Source organism: Aspergillus mulundensis (assembly GCF_003369625.1).
Source record: "Aspergillus mulundensis strain DSM 5745 chromosome Unknown scaffold_6, whole genome shotgun sequence".
In the NCBI taxonomy this organism is placed as follows: Eukaryota; Fungi; Ascomycota; class Eurotiomycetes; order Eurotiales; family Aspergillaceae; genus Aspergillus; species Aspergillus mulundensis.
The window spans coordinates 1033379-1058530 of NW_020797894.1; the positions used below are offsets into that span (position 1 = coordinate 1033379).

Here is a 25152-nt window from a genome sequence, read left to right on the forward strand (position 1 = left end):
TAATATAATATACTTGTAATTATAGTTAAAAAGTAAGAGTAAATTAAGCTAAGAAGATCTTATACTAGTTTTATAGCTGTTTACTAGGCCCGTGTTACTAGTACTAATTATTAAAGTTTTTTTAATTTTTATTTTTATTATTTTTTATAGGATACTTATTTTTTTTAAATCCCTGTGTAAGTTAATTAAAAACCAGCTAATTTTATAGTTTTTACTAGTAAACCAGCGGCCAAGGTATTATTTATAATAGTAAAAGTAAAGGTTAAAGTGGTTAAATATAATTTAGTTATGCCTAGTATGCTTAAATATATAGTTAAGGCACGGCTATTTACCTTTAAGGGTGTTAATTAGCTTAACAGGAATTATAATAGGGTTTTTTAGGTTTTAATAGTTTATTTTTTTACTTATTATCACGGGCTTTAATAATATCTCTTTAAATATTAAATTTAAAGTTAAAAATATTTAAAAAATTTATTACTATGGTGCGGCGTGTTAGCTTATTAATTTTTTAATATAATATGTTATTTAGCTTGCTTTAAGCCAGGGTTAGTTAGTTAAATATATTATTAATATTTATTAATTTTATATTTTTTAAGAATTCTTATATAAAGGAGCAAGGGGTTTTTTTAGCTTAAATATTAATAAAACTATAGCTTATTTTTTAAAAATAAGTTATTACCTTAATTAATTAAAGTTTAAAATATTTAATAAGCTTGGTAACCCATCCCTATTTTAAGGGGAAATCTTATAGCTTTTATTTATTTATATAAAATAATTTTATAGTATACCACTTTAGAACAACGCCTTTTAAATAACTATAAATATTAACTTTAACTACCACTTTTTCTTTAAAAATTGCCATATTAAGGATATAGTTTATAAAAGTATATATATTTTTATAAAAGGTTTTTAACCCGCGCTTCTTTATTAATAAATTTTTATTATTAATTTTATTAAGCTAAAAATAATTAATATTCTTTATTTTTTAATAGTATTTTCCTAGCGTAGCTTTAGCTGGCTAAGGCTTTTTTTTATAAAAAACTAGTTTTAGTTTATTAGCTAGTAAAATAAATCCACCTTTACCTTTTCCATGTTCGTGTCCCCTTTTCATATCTTTCTAGTTTTAGTAAAAAGAATTTAGGGGTTCTGGTTCTAATTTTTATTTTTAAGGTACTTACCTTTTAAAATAGGGTTTTAGCTATTAGGCCGGGCTAGAAACTTTATATATATTTTTAAAATTTTATTTATATACATTTTTTAATTCCTGCGTTTTATTAGTTTAATTATTTTTTTAAAAATTTTTAAAGTTCTTTTTTAAAGATTTTTTAAAGGCGGCTTGCCTATTATTAATAATCTTTAAATAACTATTTAATTCCTATTATAAAATTAATTTAAAGTCTTTATTTTATTAGAGATTAGGATTAAAAGGTAGCTGATTTACCTGTTAAAAACTAGGATTAAAAGGTTTAGGGTTAAAAAATTGCTAATTTACTTATTATAAGCCAGAGTTAAAAGATTACTAATTTACTTATTATAGGCTAGAGTTAAAAGGTTATTAAAAATCTAGATTTATTTATAAATTTATGTTGCGGATTTAAGAACTAATATTAATATTAATATTAATATTAACTATACTATCCTCCTTTATAATTAATAAAATAAAAAAATATTTTAATTTAATAATTAGCTTTATAAAATACCTAGGTTTAGTAATTAGCTTTACAAGGCGCCTAGGTTTAGTAATTAACTTTACTACTACTTATTTTAAATAATACTATAGGTAGTAACTAGTAATTAATTAAGTTTATTAGCTTGCTAGTTTATAAGCTGCTAAAGTATTTAGCTATTACCTAATAAATTTAGTTAAAAATATAAATAAGCTAGTAGTTTATTAAGGGGTAAATAAGCTAGGCTAAAAAGTAATAATTAAAAAAGCAAATAAATTTATAAATAGCCTGGAAAATAAAAAAATATCCGTGGTAAAAGCAAAAATTAATATAAAATATTTACTAGTATTAAAGTTAATTAGCTAGCTAGCTTTATTAGTAAGTAGTTATATAATTATTAAATTATAGTTTTTAATTATAAAGGTTTATTTTTACCTAGTTAGTTCCGGGCCGGAGGTTAGTTTTAAAATAATAATATTATTAGTACGTATTAAGTTTGCGCGTGTTTAGCCTAAAGGCTACTTTAATTTTAATAAAAATAGGTTTAAAAGTGCAGGATAAGTAATTTTCCAAGCTTTTTATTTACTAATTTATGTATTTCCTATTTTACGGCCAAGAAATAAAAAATCTTTTATAGCCTAGTAAAAAACTAACTAATTAATATCCTATACCAGGGGGTAGGTATACTAAGTAAAAAAAGGCATGGCTGTATAATAAATAACAAAATTAATAAATAATATAATCCCCTAGTTAAAATCTCTTGTATACTACTGTTTAACCTGCTAAAAAACCTTTAACTAATGTACCAGCGTTATTAAGGCGTTATTTTAATTTATTTAGGCCCCCTTTATATTATCCGGAATTATTAACTATTATTTAAGATTTAAGAAGCCAAGAAAACAAGTTTATATAAAGGTATTTATTAAAAATTAAAAAAATAAGTTATAAAAAAAAAAATTAAGGACGCAAATTTATTAAATTTATTAGTTAGTTAGAAAAAGAAAAGGTGTTAAAAAAAAAAAAAGCTGGCTGTTAGCCAGCTACTAAATATAGTTAACTTTTAGAAGTTTAGAAGTTTAATTAGCCGTTTAGCTTAATAAAAAATAACTAAATAAATAAGTAAATAATAACGTAAATAAATAAAAGTAAAGGTTTAAAAAAAGTACTACTAGGCCTTCTAAATACTAAAAATTACTTAATTAGTGTTTTTTAGCCTAATTTTAACTGGAATGCCTAATTAGGTTATTAAGTTATTTACTTAACTAGTTATATTACTTAAACATGCTACCATTATTATACTTTTAATAGTTTTTTAAAAAAAATTTATAATATAATTAATTATTCTCTAGGCCAGCTACGTTCTAATAAAAAAAAGGGGTCAGGGCGGTGCCCAACAGCAGTATTAGATGCTGTTAAGGTGGCCGACCTTAACACCTTCCTAAGCTCACGTAAGTAGGTTTTTTAGTAGTTTTTATATTAAAATTAGCCTTTTTTATATTAAACTTATAATAACTCACGCATTATAAAATTATATTTAATTATTTTTATTTTTAGCCTACTACTATTTTATTTTTACTTTTAAAAATTAACCTTATAGCAAAGGTAGTATAGTATTACCCTGCCTTAAAATTTTATTTTAGTTTTATATAATGCCCTAATTATAATACTAAAAGTTAATATATTTTTAGCTTAGTTTAATAAAATTCCTGGTGCTTTTTATATTTACCCGCGGGAGATTTTATTTTTAAATACTAAAATATAGGCTTACTAGTGTGGCCGGCTTATTAATTATTTTAATTAAAATTTTTATTTAGTATTTTTTTAGGTTTTAAAGCATGGTTATACCACGTGGCTAGCAGCCTTTAAAACCTTAAAACTTTTTTAAATTAAGTAATTAAATAGTATTATTAGCTTCTAGTATATGTGGGCTATTATAGTAATCTTATTTTTTAATAAAAAAAATATTATTATTTAGGATTATAATTCCTGCTATAATCCTACTAGCCTATACTTTAAAAACTTTATATTTAAGGCTTAATTATTTGGTTCACCGTGTTAACACAGACAAAAACACTAACAAGATCTGCATCCGGCCATGCGGCAAACTCGTCGTATATTAGGATATTGGGGGGGAGGAGGGGGGGAAGCCGAAATCCCTAACATTCTTTGCCAAAAGGGCGGCCGGGGGGTTATCACAACGTCCATTCTGGGACGGCCACAATCTCTCTTTACTTTAAAGTCTTAAAAGCCAGGGCTATAAGCACAGAAAATACTTGGTATAAATTGCAATCTACGTTCATCCAATGTAGAAATTAAGCATGTATCTTATGTGACGTCCTAAGCAGGGGGTTCATAGTTCCAGTTAGCAAGGTCCCTGGGGACCTTGTATAGTGCCTTCTGGCCGAGTAGCATTCTTAGAATAGCTGGCTAGGAACGTCACAACTCGAAGGTTGGGACCAAAGCATCATACGAAATGGCAAGCGATGAGAGAGGTCATGAAGCTGCCAGGTTTGCAATGGCATTAGTAGCCCCTGTAATATGCGTACCTCATTTCTCGGTGTTCTCCCAATCTTTACCACTATATTTGGGCCTTCGAGTGGCAATGGATATCTCCGTGCTGACGTATCTTGAGTAGGAGCCATCCATTTGGTAGGCGTCCGATCCGTAAATAGATTTCTCATCATGGGGAACCTGGGAACTGTCACAGGACTATTGGAAGCGAATATACACTGTAGTATAGCTCAAGCCTTTTGTGTCTGTCAGCACGCAAAGTGCGGCAATCCGGTCAACAAGCACCTGCACCCTTCCGACTCACTGGGTATGTAGCTTGCCATGCTGGGTTAGAATCAACGTGGCTAATGTTAGAAATACCTTGCTTAACCAACTCCTATTTTGGCTAAGCTGCCATTTCTTATACACAGTTCCCAGGCACGACATATCCCGTTACGTAGAACACCACCCCCCACAACCTTGAACCCTCAACATTATCAACGACCGCTGCGCATGACTTTTTGCCAATGGATACCGTGCACATACCAAGCGAGGATTGCAAGCCGTCGGATGACAGGCTTCCTGCTTGTGTGGCTGGTCATAAATAAGGCCTCGAGGTTGGGGCCATGCCGCATGCAGAATTGATTTTGCTGTCCGATTGTGGTATTATATATGCTCCGAGTTTTGTCTGGCAAAACTGCATTGTGAAAATGTGACCACAACCGGAGTTTAAATACAGGTTCTGCCATGAGGGGCCGGGGCCCTGCAAGGATAGGCATTAAATGACAGAATGTACCTTAGTTACACATATCAAGCACCTTGCCATAAATCAAGAACTGATTCCGCCTTGGAAACTGGCGATATAGGACTTGGAAGGATGCAGGGCCTTCCAAGGTTGCATGAGAGCCGTACCATGTTCAGACCACTGTACTACGTGGTCTTCCCTCAGGTACAAGGATCTGGATAACGACTTCAGAGTGAGTAGATCGTATCTAAACACAGGGTCTTTTGCCATGTTAGCCCGTGAACAAATTGCCCACTTTCCCTGCAAGGCTTCCACGGTATTGAGCCATCATCAGGCCACGCTGTCCAACTGTGCCCTTTTTATTATTTCGCGGTCCATGATAATACATGTATTGTTTTATTGGAGCGCACGACTTAATTTAAGCCTAATTTGGAAGAAACCCATTGACGTGATCAACGAATGGATAAAGGATGGGTTTTTGAGAATGCACCGTATAGAGGGGACGTCGACAGCTTACCCAGGTAGGTGCACATCATCTACTTCCCCGACATTTCATGCAAGTCTCATAGTAGTCTACTCCTTTAGGTCAGCTTAGACAGCTCTTTCGCCTGGGAATATACGGTGGAGAGTGCCGCCTAGAATTGGAGATTTGGAGACCCCGACTTGGCGCGTGAACCGGCAGCAATCGATATATATCGATGGTAGGACCATGGCTCCCCCCATCCGACTTCCATCACTGATGCACTGATTTTGCCCGGACCTTGACCCCCTACACCTCAACATGTCACCTTTGTCCCAAGGCGGTATCCCAACATCCACCAGCGGCTGGACCCTCGTCGGCACCGCTCCAGACGACGGCTCCGGCGCTCTAGTCTGGAACGATGAGCTCGGGCTCCCCGAGCTGGGCCCAACTGATGTTCTGGTCAAGCTGCACGCCTGGGCTCTGAACTACCCCGACATCTCAAGCAAGCATCCCCCATCCACTCACCGTCCAAACCCCATACTGACTTACCTTACCGCAGTCGCCAACGGCACCTTCCCCTGGTCCCCGGCAGACCACGGCAAAGGCTCTCTGATCCCGGGCTCCGACGGCGCAGGCGAAGTCCTAGCAGTCGGCTCCCACGTCACGCGCTTCAAGCCCACCGACCGCGTAATCGTAGTATACTATCCGAACTTCCCCGACGGCGGGGCGCCCACCTACGCACAGATGGCCGGGAGTCCCGGCAGCAACAAGGACAGCCCCGGGACGTTCCGGCACCACGGGATCTTCACCGAGCACGGTGGGCTAATCCGTATGCCCGCGAACCTGAGTTATAGCGAGGCAGTAACGCTGCCTTGCTCTGCGCTGACGGCGTGGAATGCGCTCCATGGGCTGAGGGCGCTAAAGGCTGGGGAGTATGTTCTGGCGCAGGGGACGGGCGGTGTTTCGCTGTTTGCGATTCTGTTCGCGCTGAAGGCTGGGGCGGTTGTGATTGCGACTACGTCTTCTGAGGAGAAGGCTCGCAGGCTCAGGGGGATGGGGGTGCAGCATGTTCTGAATTACCGGGAGGATCCGAACTGGGGAGAGACCGCGCGGAAGTTGACGCGGGACGGACTGGGCTGTCAGCGGGTGATTGAGGTTGGCGGGGCGCAGACGATCAAGCAGTCGTTCCAATGTGTTGCGAGGGACGGGGAGATTGATGTGATTGGGTTTTTGACGGGGCAGGGGCATGCCGAGGATGGGCCCACGTTCCTGGAGCCGCTGCTGCGGGCCTGCACGGTGAGGGGCATTGAGGTGGGCAACTGGATTCAGTTTCAGGAGATGAATCGCGCGATTGAGGCGTATGATGTCCGGCCGGTGGTCGATGGGGGGGTATTTGGGTTTGGGGAGTTGAAGGAGGCGTATCAGTATGTTTGGGGCCAGAAGCATTTTGGCAAGGTGGTGCTCTCGGATGGGCAACAGTAAAGGGAAAGCGGTCCTGTCTCTGCATTAGACGATGGTATACAGGGTGATGAAGTGGAAGTTGGGAGTGTTTTGATGTGATAAAGTATCAGGCCACGTGATCTCCACCAGGAGTGTCCTAAATGGGTTAGCCTGTCACATGACCTGTCCTGTCTCCAACAGCTCCCCGAGTAATGGACAGTAATCAATGGACTCCATCCTCCACCTACGATTGTATATCCCTGCAGTTTCCAATGCCGCCGTCTCCTGCTGCTTCCAAATGGGCTGCTCGCCAAGAAGAGCTCACCTGCAAGGTCTGTTCGCGCACATTTAGCCGCCATGAGCATCTACAGCGCCATTCTCGTACCCGTGTGTTCCATCCCTCCTATTTGGATTGCGACACTTCAGACTGATTCGCGCCAGACACAAAAGAAAAACCGTATGCCTGTTTCTGCGGCCGTTCATTTTCCAGAAAGGATCTTTTGACCCGTCACGAGCGGTTGAATCATGCTACGGCCGAGGGGGAAAACAATCCTGGTTTGTGTGCAAATCTCATTATCCGTGTTTGTTTACAGGCTTCAAGCTCATTATCTCTAGCCCCCAGAAATCAAAACTTGACGGCAGGAGCAGTTCAAGCAGAAGCTATCCCACAGAGTGTGGAACGAGGTCTCACCCATTCAGACGATCCTCAGCCACAATCAACCCTTTACACAGCACCTGGAGCAGAATCATACCTTCTTGATCCATTCTTACTGTCTTCAACTGACGGTCTCTTTCCGGAATGCGATGACCCAATGTTTGGTTTCACCAGATATTTGAGCAACGGAGACCTCGGCTTCGACTGGAACGGGATCTTCATGAACACCGACTTGGGGTTACAGAACTCCAATCCGCCCGACTACCAGACAGTGGACCAGATTGTCCCAGAGAGAGCTGACATTTCATCGCGGGTCCCAGATGCTTCGTCTGGGGATGGTGTGCTCATCTTCCAGCTTGCCGCTTGCAAATTGCTAATGAATGATCAGATGATTTTCGCGAGCTAAAACCGCTGAGCTGCCCGTGGCTTCTCTCCGAGGCACAGTACTTACAACTCAATCATGCCTTGTCTCCGTTTCATTTGATCAACCCCCGCTTTATTCTTCCATCACGAATGGCCGTTGCACGATATACCCTCGGCTACGTCCAAGGGTTCAGCGACCACCACCCAGTCATTCATATCCCCACTCTAAGACTCACCAACTACTCGCACTCGCCAGAACTGGTGCTAGCGCTGTTGGCCATTGGTGCTCAATACCGATACGAAACGAAGACCGCACGCTCGCTCTACCAAGCTGGTCGAGCGATTATACGAGAGCGCCTCCAGCGAGGGGAGTTGTTTCCGCCTCCTACCTCCGGGCCACAATTTGTGGATGCGTCATCCCCGGCGTCAAAGCATTATATGGACCGCACCAGGGCCTTGCTCTTGCTGGCGATCTATTGTTCTTGGCATATGGATCCTGATTTGACACAAGAGTTCACGGAATATCAAGGGCTTGTGGCGCGTTCCTTGCGGCATGACTGCCTTTCTGAAAGGGGCGATTACGACCGGACTAATTGGTTTCAATGGGCCGCTTATGAAACAGACCGACGTACCAAGTTCTTTGGGTGGTGCTTGTTGAATTTCCGCAGCCTGGCTTATAACGAACCTCCTCTGCTGCTCGTCCGCGAAATAGATCTCTTTCTGCCGTGCTCATGCAGGGAATGGGTAGCAAAGACCGAGGCCGACTGGCTCCTAGCCACCAGAAATGCCCCTTCAGCTGTCATGTTCAAGGCAGCCCACATGTCCCATCTCGACCGCACGGCGTCCCCCGTCACGCAAGTCTCCCCTTTCGGAAACTACGTCTTGATCCATGCTCTTATCCAGCGTATATACATGACTCACGAAGTCTCGCACGACCCGAACGGACAGATAATCTCTCCCGGATATATTAACGAATTAGAACAGTCTTTGGATGACTACAGGCATACCTGGTGCCGCTCACCAGAATCAATTCTCGATCTTCATAACTCATACGACTCACTTTCCTTTGCATCGACCGCACTTTTAGGATTGGCCCATATCCGGCTTCACTGTAATCTTGGTCGCTGGCGGGACCTTCAAAGCGGAGATCCTCGCACTGTCGCAGCGATGCTGCAAGAAGCTCCACTACCACAGCGCGGCCCGCAGCTCTTCCACGCTCTTTTACATTCAGTCCACTCCTTGAATATACCGGTGCAAGTGGGTATCTCTTACCTATCGCGCTGCAGATCATTCTCTTGGAGCGTGGACCAAGCGATATGTGCCTTGGAGAGCGCCGCGTTTCTGAGCAAGTGGCTCCAGCGGGTTTCTCTCTCACATTCAAATCCGCCACTCTCCGGTATGTCTATACTCAGCTATCCCAAGCCCTGGACCTGTGAACTAACTCCGGCCAAGGGCTTGAGCACCGCGTTGTTCGTTGGATTATGAGGGTTGTGCGAGAGGCGCTCATGTCCCAAGACGAAACAATCGATTTCGGAAACAACATCAACGATTCGCAGCTAGAGAATCCAGCAGAAACCACCAAGCTACTCAGCTACGCCGTTGTGAAGGTATGGGCCAACATGTTCAAGTCTTGCAACTGCCCCTGGCCTATGGTCGAATTTGTCGGACAGAGCCTGGATCAATATGCTGTGCTCGTGCGCTCTTCTCCCTACGAAGCATAATGCGGCAGCCGCCAACTACAGTGGAAGCTATCGTTGAACTCGGCATCAGTCGGTGAACTAATCTCGTTCTATTTGAGCTACGGTACAATCATGCACCGCGAATGTGGATAATGGACATGCTCATCCCGACTCGGAAACGTCAATCCATAATCTCGCTAGCCAGCTTGCTTTGACGTCGTATGCGCGGGCCGTACACAACCAAAACCCACGGGACAAGGGTCAGCGCAAGCCCGATTCCGCCAAGGAGACTCGACGCTGGGCCATAAGTCATGTTGTTCCACATCTGCTGGGAAACAAGCGGGAAGACGCCGCCCAGCATGTTCCGGCAAAAGCTTTGTGCTGCCAACGCGGAACTCGCGTACCGGTGATATGTGTCGGCCAGGAAATTGAAGACGGATAGGTAGATGGAAAAGATACCAACTGTTGAGATACCCACCGCGACTGTGGGCACCATCCAATGGACGTCGTAGTGTGAGGACCAACCAAAAAGGAACAGGCCGATAGGCAGAAACAGGCTTTCAACGCAGCTGAAGTACAATCGGTGCTCTGGCACCGAGTTCCAGCCTTTCCGCCGGCTCGCGAGCGACTCTTGGATTATTGAGAGGGCAAAGGCGATTGTGGTTCCAATGCAGGAGGCGGCGAACATTGCGTTGGAAGTCGACAAGGAGAAGCCATATGTAGTCTGGAAAACGAGTGGAATGACGGACAAATTGATGTATAGGACGGACCAACTGAAAGCCGCCCAGAGAGAAAAAAAGAAGACGACGGGCTCTGTGGAAAGCATGGAAAACGGTCGCACGAGCGACGTCCGAAGCAGCTGCAGTATCCCAGCACGTTCTTCATCTGCTGCTACTCTCCAGCGGAATCTCGGGGCATCGTTGTCGGCCAGGCCTTCTTTCTCGACTGCCTCGTACCACGCATTCAGCACGCGTGCCTTTTTGCGCAGGATAACCGAACCGCGAGTCTCTGGGGAAAAGAGGCAGACAGCGACGGTTATGAGTCCGCCGATGATGATTTGGAGGTAGAAGATCCATCGCCATGTGGTATACTGTGCGATAAAGCCACACACCAAGGGCCCCAAGCCAGTTCCAAAAAGTGCCGCCCAAGAAAACAGCGCCATGGGCGTGTTGCGATTGTGCGCGTGGTATATGTCGGCTATGATTCCGCCCACCATAGTGGAGAACGTCGAGCCCCCGACGCCGCAGAAAAAACGCGCAACCAACATGCTGGACAAACACGCAGATTAGTGAGAGGGCGGATACCAGTTGACTGTGTGCTACGTACCCAGGGTAGATTCTCGTCACGGCGCAGCAGACCTGACAGACAGTGAACAGGACCGCGGTTGCGACAAAGACATATTTCCTGCCGAAGATCTCGGAGAACGGCGCGAGGAACATGGGCCCTGTTGCAAAGCCACTGGTGAAGGTGGTAATGCCCACCAAAACCGCGACGTGACTCACAGACCATTCCTCGGCCATCTGCTCTGCGCCGGGGCTGTAGCAGCTAGCCGCGAAGGAGGCAAAGAGCGTGGAGATGCACGAGACGCCTGTGATGAATGCCTTGTATGCAGGGGACCAGTCGTAGGGCGATCCCAGACGGGAAAGGTCAGGCGGGGGAATCGATGTCTGTCTTGAGGGGGATGGGAGCTCGGTATCGAAGGACAGGTACTTCTGGCATACCGGCTGCTCCTCTTTTTCACTGGACATGGTTCCTGCTCAGCTGTCAGAACACCGGAATTCGCTGCTGGAAAGTTGTCGGTTCATTCATATGCTGGACGGGCCTGAAGACTTTATCAACGCGCTGCGAGTGCACCCATTGCCTGCCCAAAATTTGGCGATGACAATTCTCCAACGGGCGTGCGGAGGACGCGGTCGATGCGGGCCGCGTCTCCAACTCTTCCAGGCCCTCTTCCACTCTCCAAGTCGCCACATTCGCTTTACTATTCAACCGCCATCTCTGGCAGAATGCATGGATTATGGAACCGTCACGCACAAAGAAAGCCTGTGCCTCCTGCCGGGAGCGGAAACGTAAATGCAACGGCGATCTTCCTTGCTCTTATTGCATCCGCAATTCCCACACGTGCTTCTACGCCCCCCGCCAAAGGACTCGGGCCGGGTCGCTGTCGCTGAATGATCAAAGTTACAGTCAGACGGACGATCCAACGCAAACACAACTACAGTTGCTCGAGGCTAACTAGCCGGCCATTTTTGTGCAGCGGCTGGGGTTGGACATCGATGTCGGAGATGGTTATCCCGGTCTGCATTCCTACGCCTGGAACCTGGGTCTGGACCAGGACACCATCTTTCTCAGTGACTTGTCCGGCGTGACCGAGATCCTCAGCCTGGAGCAGATGTCGCATTTTGCGGCGGTCAGCTTCACAGAGATCGCTCCCGTGTACGACTTTCTCGATCGCCCGTCGGTTGAAAACGCCATCAAACAGCGCTGGGCCGAGTGCAAAGCCGTTCCCTACGACCCCGTCGACTCCCTCATACTTGGGGTCGCAGCCTTGGGCTGCCTCTTGGATCGCGACGGAACCTCGCCATTCGATACAGCGCGCGACCTCGAACGCCGCCTGGTGTACAGCGCCCGCGTCGCGCTCGAATACTCATCCCAACTCCCTCACCCTTCGATCTCCCACGTCATCGCCTGGCTCCTGCGCGTCATCTACCTACGCCTAACCTCCTCCCCGCATGCCACCTGGATGGCAAGCTGCACGTTGATGCACATGATTGAGACAACAAAGCTGCACTTCGATGCAGAGACTAGTTCGCCCCTGGCCAGACCCCCCGGCCGCGTCGACTGTACGCCCGAACAACGACGGAAGATCTACCATACCGCGCAGCTATTCAACACATGGATATCGCTGGACTGCGGAAAGAGCCAGGTGGAGTTGCACGGCGCCTCGACCAAGATTCCCACGGTAGGCGAGGGCGGATGGACAGGCGCGCAAGTCGGACTGTACCAGCTATCGATCTTCCTGGCGCCGCAGTACCCGCGCGAATTCACCGAGCTGGAGACCGCGCTGGTCCAACTCTCGCACCTCGACCCAAGCCATCCAATGCTGAAGCTCCTCCAATGCAACATCGCCCTGTGCATTTTCCGTCGCGCGACGGCACTCGGGCGCACACTGTCCGACTCCTCCCTTCAGACAATCGTCTCCCTGATGCGTGGCAGTCTAGCGGCCGCCACAGAGTTGGCTGCGCGGTCGTTGCCGTGGTGGCATGTTCTCAATATCCCGTTCCAGATTGTGTGCGTCGTGCTTGCGATGGAGCAGCGGGATGCGGCGGAGGTGGTGATTTTGGGGGAGGCGTTGGAGACTGTTAGGCTTGTTGCCACCAGGTACCGGACGCACATGGCGGAGGAGGCCTATGCGGTTGCGGTGGGGCTTGTGAGGAGAAGACGCGAGCGGCAGTTGGAGTTTGTTAGAGTCTTGGATCAGACTTTGGAGGGGCATGAGCGTTGAGCGTGGTGGAGGCGCCCGATTCCAGTTGGGGTCTCCAACTATCGTAGACCTCCAATTCCAGGCATGCAGCGTTTCTGTTCCTTGCCATTATTTAGAAGTCACATATGCCAGTTGCTGTATTAGGTTAAGATTGCGTATTGCTCTCTTCACATTATATTTAACCATCTCTCGCAGCTATGGCATTACTGGTGTATGATGTCCAACTCCGACCGAGAACCCGGGGCTGGCGTGGAAGTTGGGGTCCCCAACTGCTTTTCTGGCAACACACACAGACCAATCCCCTCCTCACCTTACTACCACAAAACCGCACCCCAGACCGCAACCCGTCCCTCCTGGATAAGCACCTGCAAAGAAGAATGAAGATATCCGACCTCCTCACCCCCCTCCCACTCCCCCGCGGCCCGCCCCTGAAATCCCGCATCCTCCTCGCCCCTCTAACAAACAGGCAAAGCGAACCAACCAGACGGCACAGCATCGCCCGCTGACCTGCACTGGCTGACGCGCTGCGCAGCCGGCGAGTTCGCAATGGCCATGACCTGCGCCGCGAACGTGCACCCGCTCGGCAAGACCTTCCCAGGCCAGCTGGGCATCCACGCCGACAAGCACGACAAGGGATTGAAAGACATCGCAGACGCCATTAGGAAGCACGGCGGCGTCTCAAGCGTCCAGATCCACCATGGCGGCGTGCGCGCGAATCCAGACGCCTTGCTTCCGCCGAATACCATGGTCGGACTTGGCGAGGGCGAGAGACGCCAACCCGTTGGACCCTCTGCGTTTGCGCCAACGGGCGCAAGAGCTCTCGGGCTGGACGAGGTGGCTGCCGTGCGGGACGAGCATATCGGTGCTGCGGTGCGCGCGCAGAAGGCGGGGTTCGATGGCGTGGAGGTCCACGGGGCGTTCGGGTGGCTGGTCATGCAGTTCCTCTCGCCGGTGTATAACGAGCGGACGGATTGCTATGGGGGGAGTGTGGAGAACCGCGCGCGGTTTCTCTTCGAGATCCTCGACGGGATCCGGCGGACATGTCACCGCGACTTCCAGATCGGGCTGCGGATCTCGATGGAGCGGTATGGGGTTCCGCTGGCTGATCTGAGGGCTGTTGTGGCGCGGGCTATGAGGGAAGGGAAAATCGATTACCTTGACCTGGCGATGTGGGATTATCGGAAGGTTGTGGACTCGAGTTTTGAACTTGGTCCTTCGGACATGGAGTGGAAGGGCCGCACGCTTTTGAGTCTGTTTACGGAGATTCCACGGCATGGGGTCGCGGTTGGGGCCTCGGGCCATGTGATGAGTGCCCGGCAGGCGGTTGAGGTGCTCGAGGCAGGCTGTGACTTTGTGATGCTGGGGAAGGGCGCGATCTTGGATCCGGACTTGCCCAGGAAGATTAGGGAGGAAGGGGACTGGAGGGCGCCCGGGCTGCCGGTTACTGCGGGGTGGTTGAGGGAGAATGCCCGGTTGAGTGAGAGGTTTATTGACTATATGCGGACGTGGGATGGATTTGTGAGCGATTAGAGATGCGTATCGAGTGCATGCACCTAGACAAACTCTCCGAGACGACAGGGAAAGAATATTGAAACCACTCCAAACCCTAACAAGCCCCTATGGGTCGCTGGTACTTAGTGCCATACCCGGCAAGACTTTTACACGCAACCCCAAGAGCAAAGTGAATACCTGCTTGTCCGCTCATCCATGTGCTCAGATGCCTCTCCAATATCCCTGGGTCAGTGTGATGTAATGGGAGACTCAAGAGGTGGAGTGGTTGAAAAGTGCTGATCTCCGACTGGAAGTTGGAGACCCCAATTTCGACTCTTATAACGGCCACCAAGAACTATATAAGAATCCTCAGACTTCAACCAGACTGAGTTCAGCCTCAACTCCAAGTCCCGATCAGAAAAGTCCAAAATGGCCGCCCCCGAACAGCCACACGTCGTGCGCGTCGCCGCCGTGCAAGCAGAAGGCTGCTACTTCGATCTCCCGGCCGCCATCCAGAAGACGTGCGCCCTGATCACCGAAGCCGCCGCAAAGGGCTGCCACCTCATCGCCTTCCCCGAAGTCTGGATCCCTCAATATCCAGGCTGGATCTGGTTCGTCTTCCCATCCCTCAGCCTCCTCCCTCAGTGGCACTCTCGCCCCTCAGGAATGAAGTTAACATCCCAGCCACGCCTCAAGGCAACGGCCCATCGACTTCGAAATGGTCTCCCTCTACATGCAGCACTCCCTCCGCCGCGACTCCCCCGAGTTCCGCACCATCCGCGACTGCGCCGCCGCAAACAACATCGCCGTCGTGCTCGGCTACTCCGAGAACGACAACGACTCGCTGTACCTCTCGCAATCGCACATCGGCCGCGACGGCCAGGTCAGGATGCACCGCCGCAAGATCAAGCCCACGCACGTCGAGCGCACCCTCTACGGCGAGGGGTCCGGCTCCTCGCTGCGCAATGTCGTGCAGGAGGACGGGGTCGGCAAGGTCGGCGCCCTGAGCTGCTGGGAACACTCGCAGCCCCTGCTGCGCTACCATACATACAGCCAGGGCGAGCAGATCCACGTTGCCGCGTGGCCGCCCATGAACTACCACTCTTCGTTTCCCGAGGGGAGTGCGCTTTGGTCGCAGTGTCGCGAGGGTGCGTATCAACATCCATCTCTACCATCCTCTCACTTGGAACATTGTATTCTAACATCGGAACAGGCGCGCACAACCTCTCCACAACCCACGCGATTGAAGGCAACACCTTCATCGTCCTGGCCTCGTCTTTCTACACGCAGACCGGCATCGAGCGCATGAGGCTCGGCGACGGCAAGCTGTACCATGTCGGCGGGGGTGGGTGCGCGTGCATTATTGCCCCCGACGGGCGCAAGTTGACCCAGGACCTCGGCGAGGGGGAGGAGGGCCTCGTGATTGCGGATCTGGACTTTGAGGAGATCAGGAAGGTCAAGGCGATGCTGGATGTGCATGGGCATTATAGTCGGCCTGATTTGCTTTGGTTGGGGGTTGATGCGAGGGAGAAGGGGAAGGTTAGGGCTGAGAGCTGAGCAGGCACTCCAGCTCCTTGCTTGCATGTTAGCATTACAGAAGTTAGAGCATATACTGCAATCCGGGTTGAAACTATAATGCAGAAAAGGGTCTGTTGGTTAGTATAGTATACTTAAGTATGCATAGACTATGACTTACAAAGAACATGCTTAAAATATATACTAACTACTACTAAATGGTTTGAATCTTTACACTACCAAGTACCCGGCGATAAAATATGATATAACATTAGGGACAAGCTATCCATTTTGCAAAAGCACAGTGCTGAGAAGGGCTGCAGGTGTCGCCGCTGACCTTGGAATAAAATACTCTGGACAGGTTTATTGATAAGGAAGGCAGGAATATTGTTTCGTGCGAGCTAAGGTCCACAGGCCGGGGAGTTTAAGCTACAGTGGATGTAATCTTTGTGTTCAAATGTTCTGGGCTAATATTCCAAGTAAAGGGATAGAGTCACCTCTAACTCTTGTGGTAACACACATGGCATACTAAACAGTGAAGGTAGTAATCCTTTCTTGTTTAAGTAGAAAAAAACTAGGCTTTGGATGGACGTTCTAAGGATTGCGTGATTGGCTGTAATAAAAGCATCTCATATCTAACTTAACCTCGCGTGGGATGCATTGGCCTGGGGAATGAGATACTTAATAGGGATATTAACACCTGCCTTCACCAGTTTCAATCAGGGCTCATGCATTCCACCATCTTTACTAGCAATTACCTCGGCTCGTGAAGTGCCCACGGGTGTTAGGCGCCACTTCTACGCAATGGTTCACACCGCGTACAGGCACTTGTTGATGCTATGAATGGGCAAAGGTCTATGCAAGTCAGAAGGAAACCACGGACTCCGGTGTCTTTATCATGGGGCGGATGCCACAGGGATGCAATATGCCATCATTTGATAGAGATAGTCACGGAAGCAGCCAGAAATGCAAATTGGCCACTCACTCAGACGTATAACTAAGCTACGAGTCCAGAAAGAGCCTTGGAGATATAAAGGGAGCTATACCTGGACTATAACCGTTTATGAATTGATTGATCGATCAAATGTCCACATCTATGATACCATATCTAGGTAGTACCATTATTTCTCTCGTCGCTAAGGTTAAGCTCTACAGCCTAAACGGAAAAGCCGATGGTAGAACCGGATGCGATGGTCGTTGCAGGACTATTCCTTTCTTCCACAACCTGCCAAAGACGCCTGGCTGCTGCAGCCAGTCGGTAGGAGGTTCCTGAACGCAGGTGCAATATACAACGGGGGTCTTGCTCGTCCTGGAGGGTGTTCGCCCGCTGCCATCTTCGAATGACTATGGTAGATTTATGTTAGCATCTGCGATAATTGAAGAGTGGAATGTTACAGAACATAACCCACCTTGCAGGTCTCCTGGCCCCTGGGGAGAGCCCATTCCTGTTGGGCAAACAGCACAGCAACAGCAGCCACCCGCCATCCGCCAATATCAGGGGTGAAGTGGAGAAAGCCCCGACACACAGACGCCCGCCTCTACATTACAAGGTAGGGACGGGGTCCGTTGCGCCTCTTTTACTCAGCAGTAGAAATCCCGTGGTGGAGTGCGAGGTTTCCTCAAGCGTCCATGGTACAAGGGCAGGTACGCTGCTTTTTTAAAAAAAGGCCCATGTGGTCGCATGGGCGGGCTGTACACCCTGCAGGTGGGATCTTCGACAAAGCACAACTCCGTATGGACATCCACATTGTAAAGGTAAAAGGAGACCTAGAGGGTCCGCTACAGACAAAGCGGCCTTGTCTTTTCCCCTGCTTGCGAGGTGAGTTGGGTTTGTTCATGACGTTGCTCCTTGATCGGGATAGGGCTTAGACTGGATAAACCCTAACCCTAACTACCCGGGGCCTAATGACAGCGCTGAAGGCGAGGACAACCCAGCGCCGGGCCCAAAGCTGGTGCTGCTGTCCTGCAAGTGGTCATGTCTGGAACCGATACACTCCACTCTAGGGGGTGTAGGGTACTTGGGTACCTATAGAGGATTTACTTGTCCCCTAGCATCATTTCAGTTGCGTTACACCTAAGCTTGCGTCCGTCGGCGGGAGTTGGAGCAGAGTAACCTAGCCCTTGGACTCTTAACCTACCCTACTTGTACTTGTATTTTCAAGTTTCTCTGCATGACACCCAGGTAGGTAAATCTACCGTCCAAAAAAAAAAAGCTACGTCGGGAGGGCCTCCTTCCCGCCTGATCCGGACGTTGGTTGGACATGCGTTACGGTGCATACAGCTCGTTTTTTATCAAAGAAGAGCATAATAATGAGCTTTTCTTTTGAGTTGTAATCAACTTGCTTGGTGAGCTGGTGCGTATTTCCATGATAGATGGGCATCCACCTTTGCGTTTTAAAGCCCTAGACCTGATTATATATAGCGTGACAGTCGTGCACCGTTGATGCAAAAGACAACCACATACACCCTGCCGCTTTTATATAACCGCTATAGATAGGCCCAGCGAAGGCCAGAACGGAATTCAAGGAAACAGCCCATCCGTCAAATCCGAAAGCTGATTCCAGAAATCAACACCAACCCCATTGTCCCCACCAGCACTGATCGGGACCATGAGAGCCGGGTTCGAAAGAACAACATTCGCATTGAGCCTTTCAAGATACAAGCGCTCAATGCCGCGATAAGCCTCCGCATACTCAGAGAATATCGGGAGCCCGCGAACAATCATTCTACTCCTCGGACTCCCGCCTCTGCTCGCATCCTCGAAAACTTTGCTCAGCTGCTGCAGGATGCCGGGGAGGTTATACATCGTGCGTGCGGTGTTCAGGTCCCACGCTGGGTCCTCGACACAGAGCAGGCGGGAGGCTTTGATGATGGCGAGGGCGATGTGGAGGATTGAGATCACGGTGAGGGAGGGGAAGGACTCGACGGGGACGAGGCGGAATGCGTCGTAGAGTTCGTGGGTGCTCTGTAGGCAATTCCAGATTGTTTGGGAGCGGAGATGGGTCGATCCTTGGGTTTCGCACTTATCGCCGACGCCGAATTTGAAGGGTTCGAAGAGGCGGATGCGGATTGATGCGCAGTGTGTCCGTAGAAGGTCTGTCAGCGTTAGTCGTGGTGTTAATGTTTGCGTCATGGGTACAGACGATTCCACTTCAGGCTTGGTGGCAGTTGATTCATGAAGGCGTCCAGCTCGTTCCGAATAGCGGCCACGGCGATAGAGTACACGCCCCCAGACGGTTGGTTGTTGGTGTTGCCAATCATCTCCCAGAAGGAGTTGTTCACCTTCATTGCGATTCTTCGTATGCCGACTAGACTCACCAGCAATGGATCAGTTGGATATTCTTGCTCACTCTGCAGCTGTTTACAACAGTCGTCGAAGTGTGCCGTGTACTCTAACCGGTATCGTTTACCAAGGAGGCTGCATAGTCTACATGATGGTCTTTATTAATATTAAGATACTGGGATGGCAATAAGAACACTCACGTAGACGCCGTATAATAGACTCCCATCAAGGTTCGACATTCGGCCCGGGTTTGTTTTGGCTCCTGGGGCAGCTTGTTCTGCATCTGCGCGGCATCCTCGACTATCGACTCAAAAGCCGAACCTTCTCTCCGTCGAGGCCGAGCCAGTCTCAAATCATCGATCAAACAGATTGCCAATTGCACCAGAGCTGTGTCTTTTGCTGCGGCGTAGAAATAGATATCGTTCCTAAACAGAATTATAAGTTTACAAATTCGCTGTTCGTTTAAGAGAGAACGATGTTATACTTACCAGGCAAGAAAGACAAGGATAGCTTGAACAAGCTCGAGGCTTTTGTTCATTAGAACAACTGTGTGGTGTGCAATGTGTTGTCGAAACCAGCGTTCAAAGGCAGCTGAAGGCTCAGGTGGCGGGGGCCGGCAAACCCATAGAATAGTCTTGAGGAGCAGCGGTTGATCTTTCAGCATGTCGGAGGAATTTGTGGAAGACAGTGGAACAAATGGGAATTCCGGAAGCATGGTGGTCATGTATTCTTCAAGAACTTGGTCCGCCTCGGAGAAGGAAACTTCGAATCCGGGAACGATGGAAATCGAACGGGTTTCTGGGTCTTGGTATGAAGCTTGTCTTGGGCTTGGTATGGTCGTTGGAGCAGCATCGCTGGGGAATGTAGTGCGTCCAATTGGCCGGTCCGAGTGAGGTGTATGCTCTTGCTCCCGCGTCAAAAGAGCCATGATATCGTCCAACTTCCTCTCCAACACCTTTGCATGCCTAGTCATTTCAGTCAGGTCTATTCCAGAAACCAGGAGACTTACGTCGCTCTGCCCCGGCGCTTTGTCGACACGGGACCTGACTTGGAACACGTCAGGTTATTCTTGAGACAGCTGATGATATTAGAAGTGACGGGTACTGGACTAGACGGGCACAAACCGGTGGCAGATGTCGGCGTCATTGTCGACGGGGGCGCATTTGGCCTTGGCCCGGGAGCAGTTGGAGCAAGCGCGCGGCTTCTCCCTGAGTCGGGAGTCGGACATGTCTGTGATGGATGGATGGTCCTGCATTCCACTGAGGAGACGTAGGGAGGTCGGAGCGGAAGCAAAAAGGTCTCCGGCCGAACCTGTGGGGAGCCTGTGGAGGTCTTGGCACGGTACCGAGAAGTACAACTAGGCCTTATTGGGCTTAGCGCACATCACTCATCTATACCGGGAGTCTTTTTGGAGTCCGCTCCGGGTGTCCTCTACATTGGAAGCATCATCCACTTAAATAACATGATTCGCCTCCTGATTCTTCTCTTTCTTGTCTTTCTTTCTTTACTTCCAGTCGAATTCTTACAGTCCTTACCGTTTTTACCGTCCCTGAAAAGGGTGTTCTCCTTCCTTCGCAATAATGACTGGGGCAGACAGTATGCCTCCAGACCAGGCTTCTGCCAATGCGTCAATCGATACAACCGTCAAGAAAAATGAACGAGCTCCCGGCTTCAAGGGTTACTTGGTCAGGACTCTTACTTCCGTAAATCTAACATAAGCTCACCTTTACAGCGCGTCTTCACATACGCAACATCATGGGATATCCTGGCTCTTGCTACCGGTATCCTGGCTGCAATGGGATCCGGAGTCACCCAACCGTCGATGTTTATCCTGTTTGGTTCGTCAATACCTGATCGTGCTAGATCTTCAGTTTAACAGGCATAGGAAACTTCGTCAAGGAATTCAATGGTGTTCAGACTGGGGCGGACTCCAACACCACTACGGAAACCCTCGATCGTCTATGGTATCTTCTGTCCATCATGAGCCTTGTCTTCCACTCACTCATTCCAGCCTCTTCGTCTTCGCCCTCTTCATCGCCCGCTTCGGCCTCGCCTCAATCCACAAATTCGCCTTCCGCATGACCGGCATCCGCCTCTCCGCCGCAATCCGCCTGCACTACCTCACGCACCTCCTCAACCAGAGCATGCACATGCTGGACTCCCTACCGCCAGGCCACGCCGTCGGCACAATCACAAGCAGCAGCAACACGCTCCGGCTCGGTATCTCCGAAAACCTGGCCATCTTCATCGAATACAGCACGCTCATCATCGGCTCTTTTGTCGTCGCGTTCGTGTGGAGCTGGGAGCTGTCGCTCGTCACGCTGGCAGGCTTTGTGGCCGTCGTTTTAGTCACGGGGAGTTTATTCCCGCTTACTGTGCAGGGCCAGGCGAGACAGGTGGAGGTGGAGAAGCAGGCGGCGGGTATCGCCAGTGAGTGTTTTGCGGGGATCAAGATGATTATGGCGTTTGGGGCGCAGAGGCAGAGTGTTGAGAGATATGGGGCTTTGGTTGAACGGGCGAAGCAGCTGGCGCAGTCTACCAACTTCCTCACGTCGTTTCAGTTCGCTTTGACGGTATGTCCAGTCCAACCCACCCACGGGATTTCAAGCGATTGATGTGATGAGATAGTTCTTCGGTGTCTTCGGCACCATCGCGCTGGCCTTCTGGTACGGAGCGCTTATCTTGACGAAAGACAGACTAGACAATATCGGCGTCATTGCCGTGTAAGATAACCCTGCCTCCATGGGATTTCGAAGTCGTGCAAAGCTAACGAAACTCCAGTGTTGTGCTAAGCTTAGCAACAATCTTCTTCTCCCTCGACCGCGTCTCATCGCCTCTACAAGCAATGGGGAAAGCCTCGATCGCGGCCTGCGAGTTCTTCTCCCTGATTGATGCCCCAGCCCCGGAAATAGGGACCCTCAGGGCCCCCGACGTTTCCGCAAAAGAAGACATCGTCTTTGAGAACGTCACGTTTGCGTATCCCAGCCGAGCGGACGTCAAGGTCCTCGACCAGCTCGAATTGCGCATTGAGGCGGGCAAGACGACTGCTATTGTTGGGCCCTCGGGGTCGGGGAAAAGTACCATCGTCGGCTTGATTGAGCGGTGGTATACATTGAGCCCGCAGCATGTCATAGAAAGACAGCAAGTGAAAGAAGACGCTGCTGTTGAGAAGCTTGGGGTTGACGAGGCCAGTGTGGAAGGAGCGGGAGATCGCGTTGAACTCCAGGGGACCATCAGGACGTGCGGGCATTCGCTGGACGAGATCGACGTGAAGTGGTGGCGATCACGCATTGGACTGGTACAGCAAGAGCCGTTTCTGTTCAACGACACCATCTATGGGAATATTGCCCGGGGCTTGATTGGCACGCCCTGGGATGGAGAGTCTGATGAGCGAAAGAGGGACCGTGTCGTGGAAGCGTGCCGGGAAGCCTTCGCCGATGAGTTCATTGACAAACTCCCACAGGTACGCACGCGGTTTGGTGATTAGATTTAGATATTAATCTCTTTAGGGCTACGACACGTGCGTTGGAGACGGGGGCGCCAGGCTCTCAGGGGGCCAACGCCAACGCCTCGCAATCGCTCGATCAATCATCAAAAAGCCCGATATCCTCATACTGGACGAAGCCACCAGCGCCATTGACGTCCGCGGCGAACGAATCGTCCAGGCTGCTCTTGAGAAAGCCGCGGAGAATCGAACGACCATCGTCATTGCGCATCGGCTCTCCACCATCAAAAATGCGGATCGGATTGTTGTGCTGCAGAAGGGAAAGGTCGTCGAATCGGGCAGCCACAGGAGCCTCATCTCCATCAAGGGAGGTATCTATTCCGGTCTCGTCCACGCGCAAGACCTTTCTGTCGGGCTATCAAACCGGGGACCCGAGTTGGAAAATCCATTCGAGAACGAAGGCTCCGATGCCCTCCACGCCGAACATACCAAAGAAACAACCAAGAGCACCAAAGAACCCTCTTCTCGCTGCGCTCGAAGACCAGCCCCCAGCGTCCTCGGAAGCTCCCTCCATCTCTTCCTTGAATCAAAACCCCACTGGCCCATCATGCTCCTCAGCCTCCTTCTCTCCGCAGCAGCAGGAACCGCCCAGCCCATGCACGCCTGGATGTACGCGCGCTCAATCAGTCTGTTCAAATGGCAAGACAACCACCCCAAACTCATGAAGGAGATCGACTTCATCGGGATCATGTGGACCGTCTTCGCGGCCTCCGCGGGCCTCGCCTACTTCGCCACATTCCTGTCCTCCTGCCGCGTCGCATCCTTCATCCGCGCAAGGTACCAGGTGCAGTACTTTTCCTTGCTGGTCCACCAGACAGCCGCGTATTTTGATGAAGATGGCCACTCGCACGGGACGCTGGTTGCGCGCGTGCGAGATAACCCGCGGAAACTTGAGGAGATGATGGGCATGAACCTGGCGCAGGTGTGTATCTCTGTGTTCAGCATCGTTGGCGGCGTGATCATGGCGCTCGTGTATAGCTGGAAGCTGGCGCTGGTGTCGCTGTGCGTCGTCGCGCCGATCAGTGTGCTATCTGGCTACATCCGATTCCGGTACGAGGTGCAGTTCGAGGAGATGAACGATGCGGTCTTCGAGGAGAGTTCGCAGTTTGCGGCCGAGGCAATAGGCGCATTCCGCACCGTCACGGCTCTGACTCTTGAGGACGCCATCTATGCTCGCTTTGAGAGGCTGTGTGCTGGACATGTGCGTGCTGCATGCAGGAAGGCTCGCTGGGTGAGTCTTGTCCTTGGGTTCTCGGAAAGCACGAATCTAGGCTGCCAGGCGCTGATCTTTTACTACGGCGGCTGGCTCCTCACGCGAGGCGAGATTGATAATATGGCGTTTTTTGTGTGTTTGATGGCGATTATGAATGCCGCTGAGGGGTTCGGCAAGAGTCTTAGTTTTGGGCCCAATGCGGCGCAGGCGGCGATTGCGTCGGATCGGGTTCTTGGGGCAAGGGAGTCCAGCTTGAAGGTGAAAGATGCATGCGAGGAAGAAGGTATGCATATGCAGGACGGGGGTGTTGAGATCGAGCTGCGTGGCGTCCGCTTGAGATATCCCGCTCGCGACATCCCAGTCCTAAACGGTCTGAACATGACGATCGCGAAAGGCCAGTTCGCCGCTCTGGTCGGCGCATCAGGATGCGGAAAGACGAGCATCATCTCCCTGCTTGAGCGATTCTACGACCCAGACGAGGGCCAAATCCTCTTCAACGGGAAAGACATCTCGCAAGTCAACATCTACGCCCATCGCAAACGCCTGTCTCTCGTGGCGCAAGAGCCGACCCTCTTCCAAGGTAAACCAGCCCTTCTTGAGTCTCCCATAACCCACTAACCCTCCAGGCTCCGTCCAGGATAACATCCTCCTAGGAATAGACCCCGCCACCGTAAACGACGAGGCCCTCCACGCCGCGTGCCGCGACGCCCTAATCCACGACTTCATCGCCTCTCTCCCAGAAAGCTACGACACGGACATCGGATCCCGGGGCATTGCTCTCTCCGGCGGGCAAAAGCAGCGTATCGCCATTGCGCGCGCTCTGGTTCGCGATCCGCTGCTCCTCCTCCTCGACGAGGCGACCAGCTCGCTGGACTCGGAGAGCGAGAGGTTAGTGCAAGCGGCGCTGGAGCGGGCGGCGAAAGGGCGCACGATGATTGCGGTTGCGCATCGGCTGGCGACGGTGAAGAATGCGGATGTCATCTTTGTCCTTGGGGATGGGGGCGTGTTGTTGGAGCGGGGGAGTCATGGGGAGCTTCTTGGGAAGTGGGGTGTTTATTATCAGATGGTGAGTGGATTTTTCGCGTCGGTTTTTTTATTATGCTGATTATTGACGGGGAATAGTGTCAGAATCAGGCTCTCGATTGATAGGCTCCGCTCG

General features: G+C 49.7%; 8 protein-coding genes across 8 annotated transcripts; 6 read left to right on the top strand and 2 right to left on the bottom strand.

Annotated features, from left to right (window-relative positions):
• Nucleotides 1-5683: 5683 nt before the first annotated feature.
• On the top strand, nucleotides 5684-6847 carry DSM5745_06512 (zinc-dependent alcohol dehydrogenase family protein; the record flags this gene model as incomplete). Its single annotated transcript, XM_026748528.1, has 1 exon — nucleotides 5684-6847. One exon carries the CDS (start codon nucleotides 5684-5686, stop codon nucleotides 6845-6847), a length of 1164 nt encoding a protein of 387 aa, XP_026602832.1.
• A 230-nt stretch (nucleotides 6848-7077) lies between these two features.
• Nucleotides 7078-9544, top strand: DSM5745_06513 (C2H2-type zinc finger protein; the record flags this gene model as incomplete). The annotated part of the gene is made up of 5 exons (XM_026748529.1): nucleotides 7078-7192; nucleotides 7247-7360; nucleotides 7421-7798; nucleotides 7849-9219; nucleotides 9276-9544. The coding sequence occupies 5 exons, from the start codon at nucleotides 7078-7080 to the stop codon at nucleotides 9542-9544; spliced, it is 2247 nt and encodes a 748-aa protein (XP_026602833.1).
• A 1964-nt stretch (nucleotides 9545-11508) lies between these two features.
• On the top strand, nucleotides 11509-13007 carry DSM5745_06514 (fungal specific transcription factor domain-containing protein; the record flags this gene model as incomplete). Its single annotated transcript, XM_026748530.1, has 2 exons — nucleotides 11509-11571; nucleotides 11742-13007. The coding sequence occupies 2 exons, from the start codon at nucleotides 11509-11511 to the stop codon at nucleotides 13005-13007; spliced, it is 1329 nt and encodes a 442-aa protein (XP_026602834.1).
• A 525-nt stretch (nucleotides 13008-13532) lies between these two features.
• Nucleotides 13533-14516, top strand: DSM5745_06515 (uncharacterized protein; the record flags this gene model as incomplete). The annotated part of the gene is made up of 1 exon (XM_026748531.1): nucleotides 13533-14516. The coding sequence occupies one exon, from the start codon at nucleotides 13533-13535 to the stop codon at nucleotides 14514-14516; it is 984 nt and encodes a 327-aa protein (XP_026602835.1).
• Nucleotides 14517-14906: 390 nt separating this feature from the next.
• Nucleotides 14907-16034, top strand: DSM5745_06516 (carbon-nitrogen hydrolase family protein; the record flags this gene model as incomplete). The annotated part of the gene is made up of 3 exons (XM_026748532.1): nucleotides 14907-15088; nucleotides 15162-15625; nucleotides 15691-16034. The coding sequence occupies 3 exons, from the start codon at nucleotides 14907-14909 to the stop codon at nucleotides 16032-16034; spliced, it is 990 nt and encodes a 329-aa protein (XP_026602836.1).
• Nucleotides 16035-17148: 1114 nt separating this feature from the next.
• On the bottom strand, nucleotides 17149-17435 carry DSM5745_06517 (uncharacterized protein; the record flags this gene model as incomplete). The annotated part of the gene is made up of 2 exons (XM_026748533.1): nucleotides 17149-17336; nucleotides 17402-17435. 2 exons carry the CDS (start codon nucleotides 17433-17435, stop codon nucleotides 17149-17151), a joined length of 222 nt encoding a protein of 73 aa, XP_026602837.1.
• Nucleotides 17436-18513: 1078 nt separating this feature from the next.
• On the bottom strand, nucleotides 18514-20503 carry DSM5745_06518 (fungal specific transcription factor domain-containing protein; the record flags this gene model as incomplete). Its single annotated transcript, XM_026748534.1, has 6 exons — nucleotides 18514-19088; nucleotides 19136-19419; nucleotides 19476-19700; nucleotides 19764-20240; nucleotides 20285-20353; nucleotides 20400-20503. The coding sequence occupies 6 exons, from the start codon at nucleotides 20501-20503 to the stop codon at nucleotides 18514-18516; spliced, it is 1734 nt and encodes a 577-aa protein (XP_026602838.1).
• A 370-nt stretch (nucleotides 20504-20873) lies between these two features.
• DSM5745_06519 (ABC transporter ATP-binding protein) lies at nucleotides 20874-25139 on the top strand (the record flags this gene model as incomplete). The annotated part of the gene is made up of 9 exons (XM_026748535.1): nucleotides 20874-20960; nucleotides 21008-21113; nucleotides 21161-21239; nucleotides 21287-21848; nucleotides 21904-21998; nucleotides 22057-22738; nucleotides 22785-24573; nucleotides 24620-25059; nucleotides 25116-25139. The coding sequence occupies 9 exons, from the start codon at nucleotides 20874-20876 to the stop codon at nucleotides 25137-25139; spliced, it is 3864 nt and encodes a 1287-aa protein (XP_026602839.1).
• Nucleotides 25140-25152: the final 13 nt, after the last annotated feature.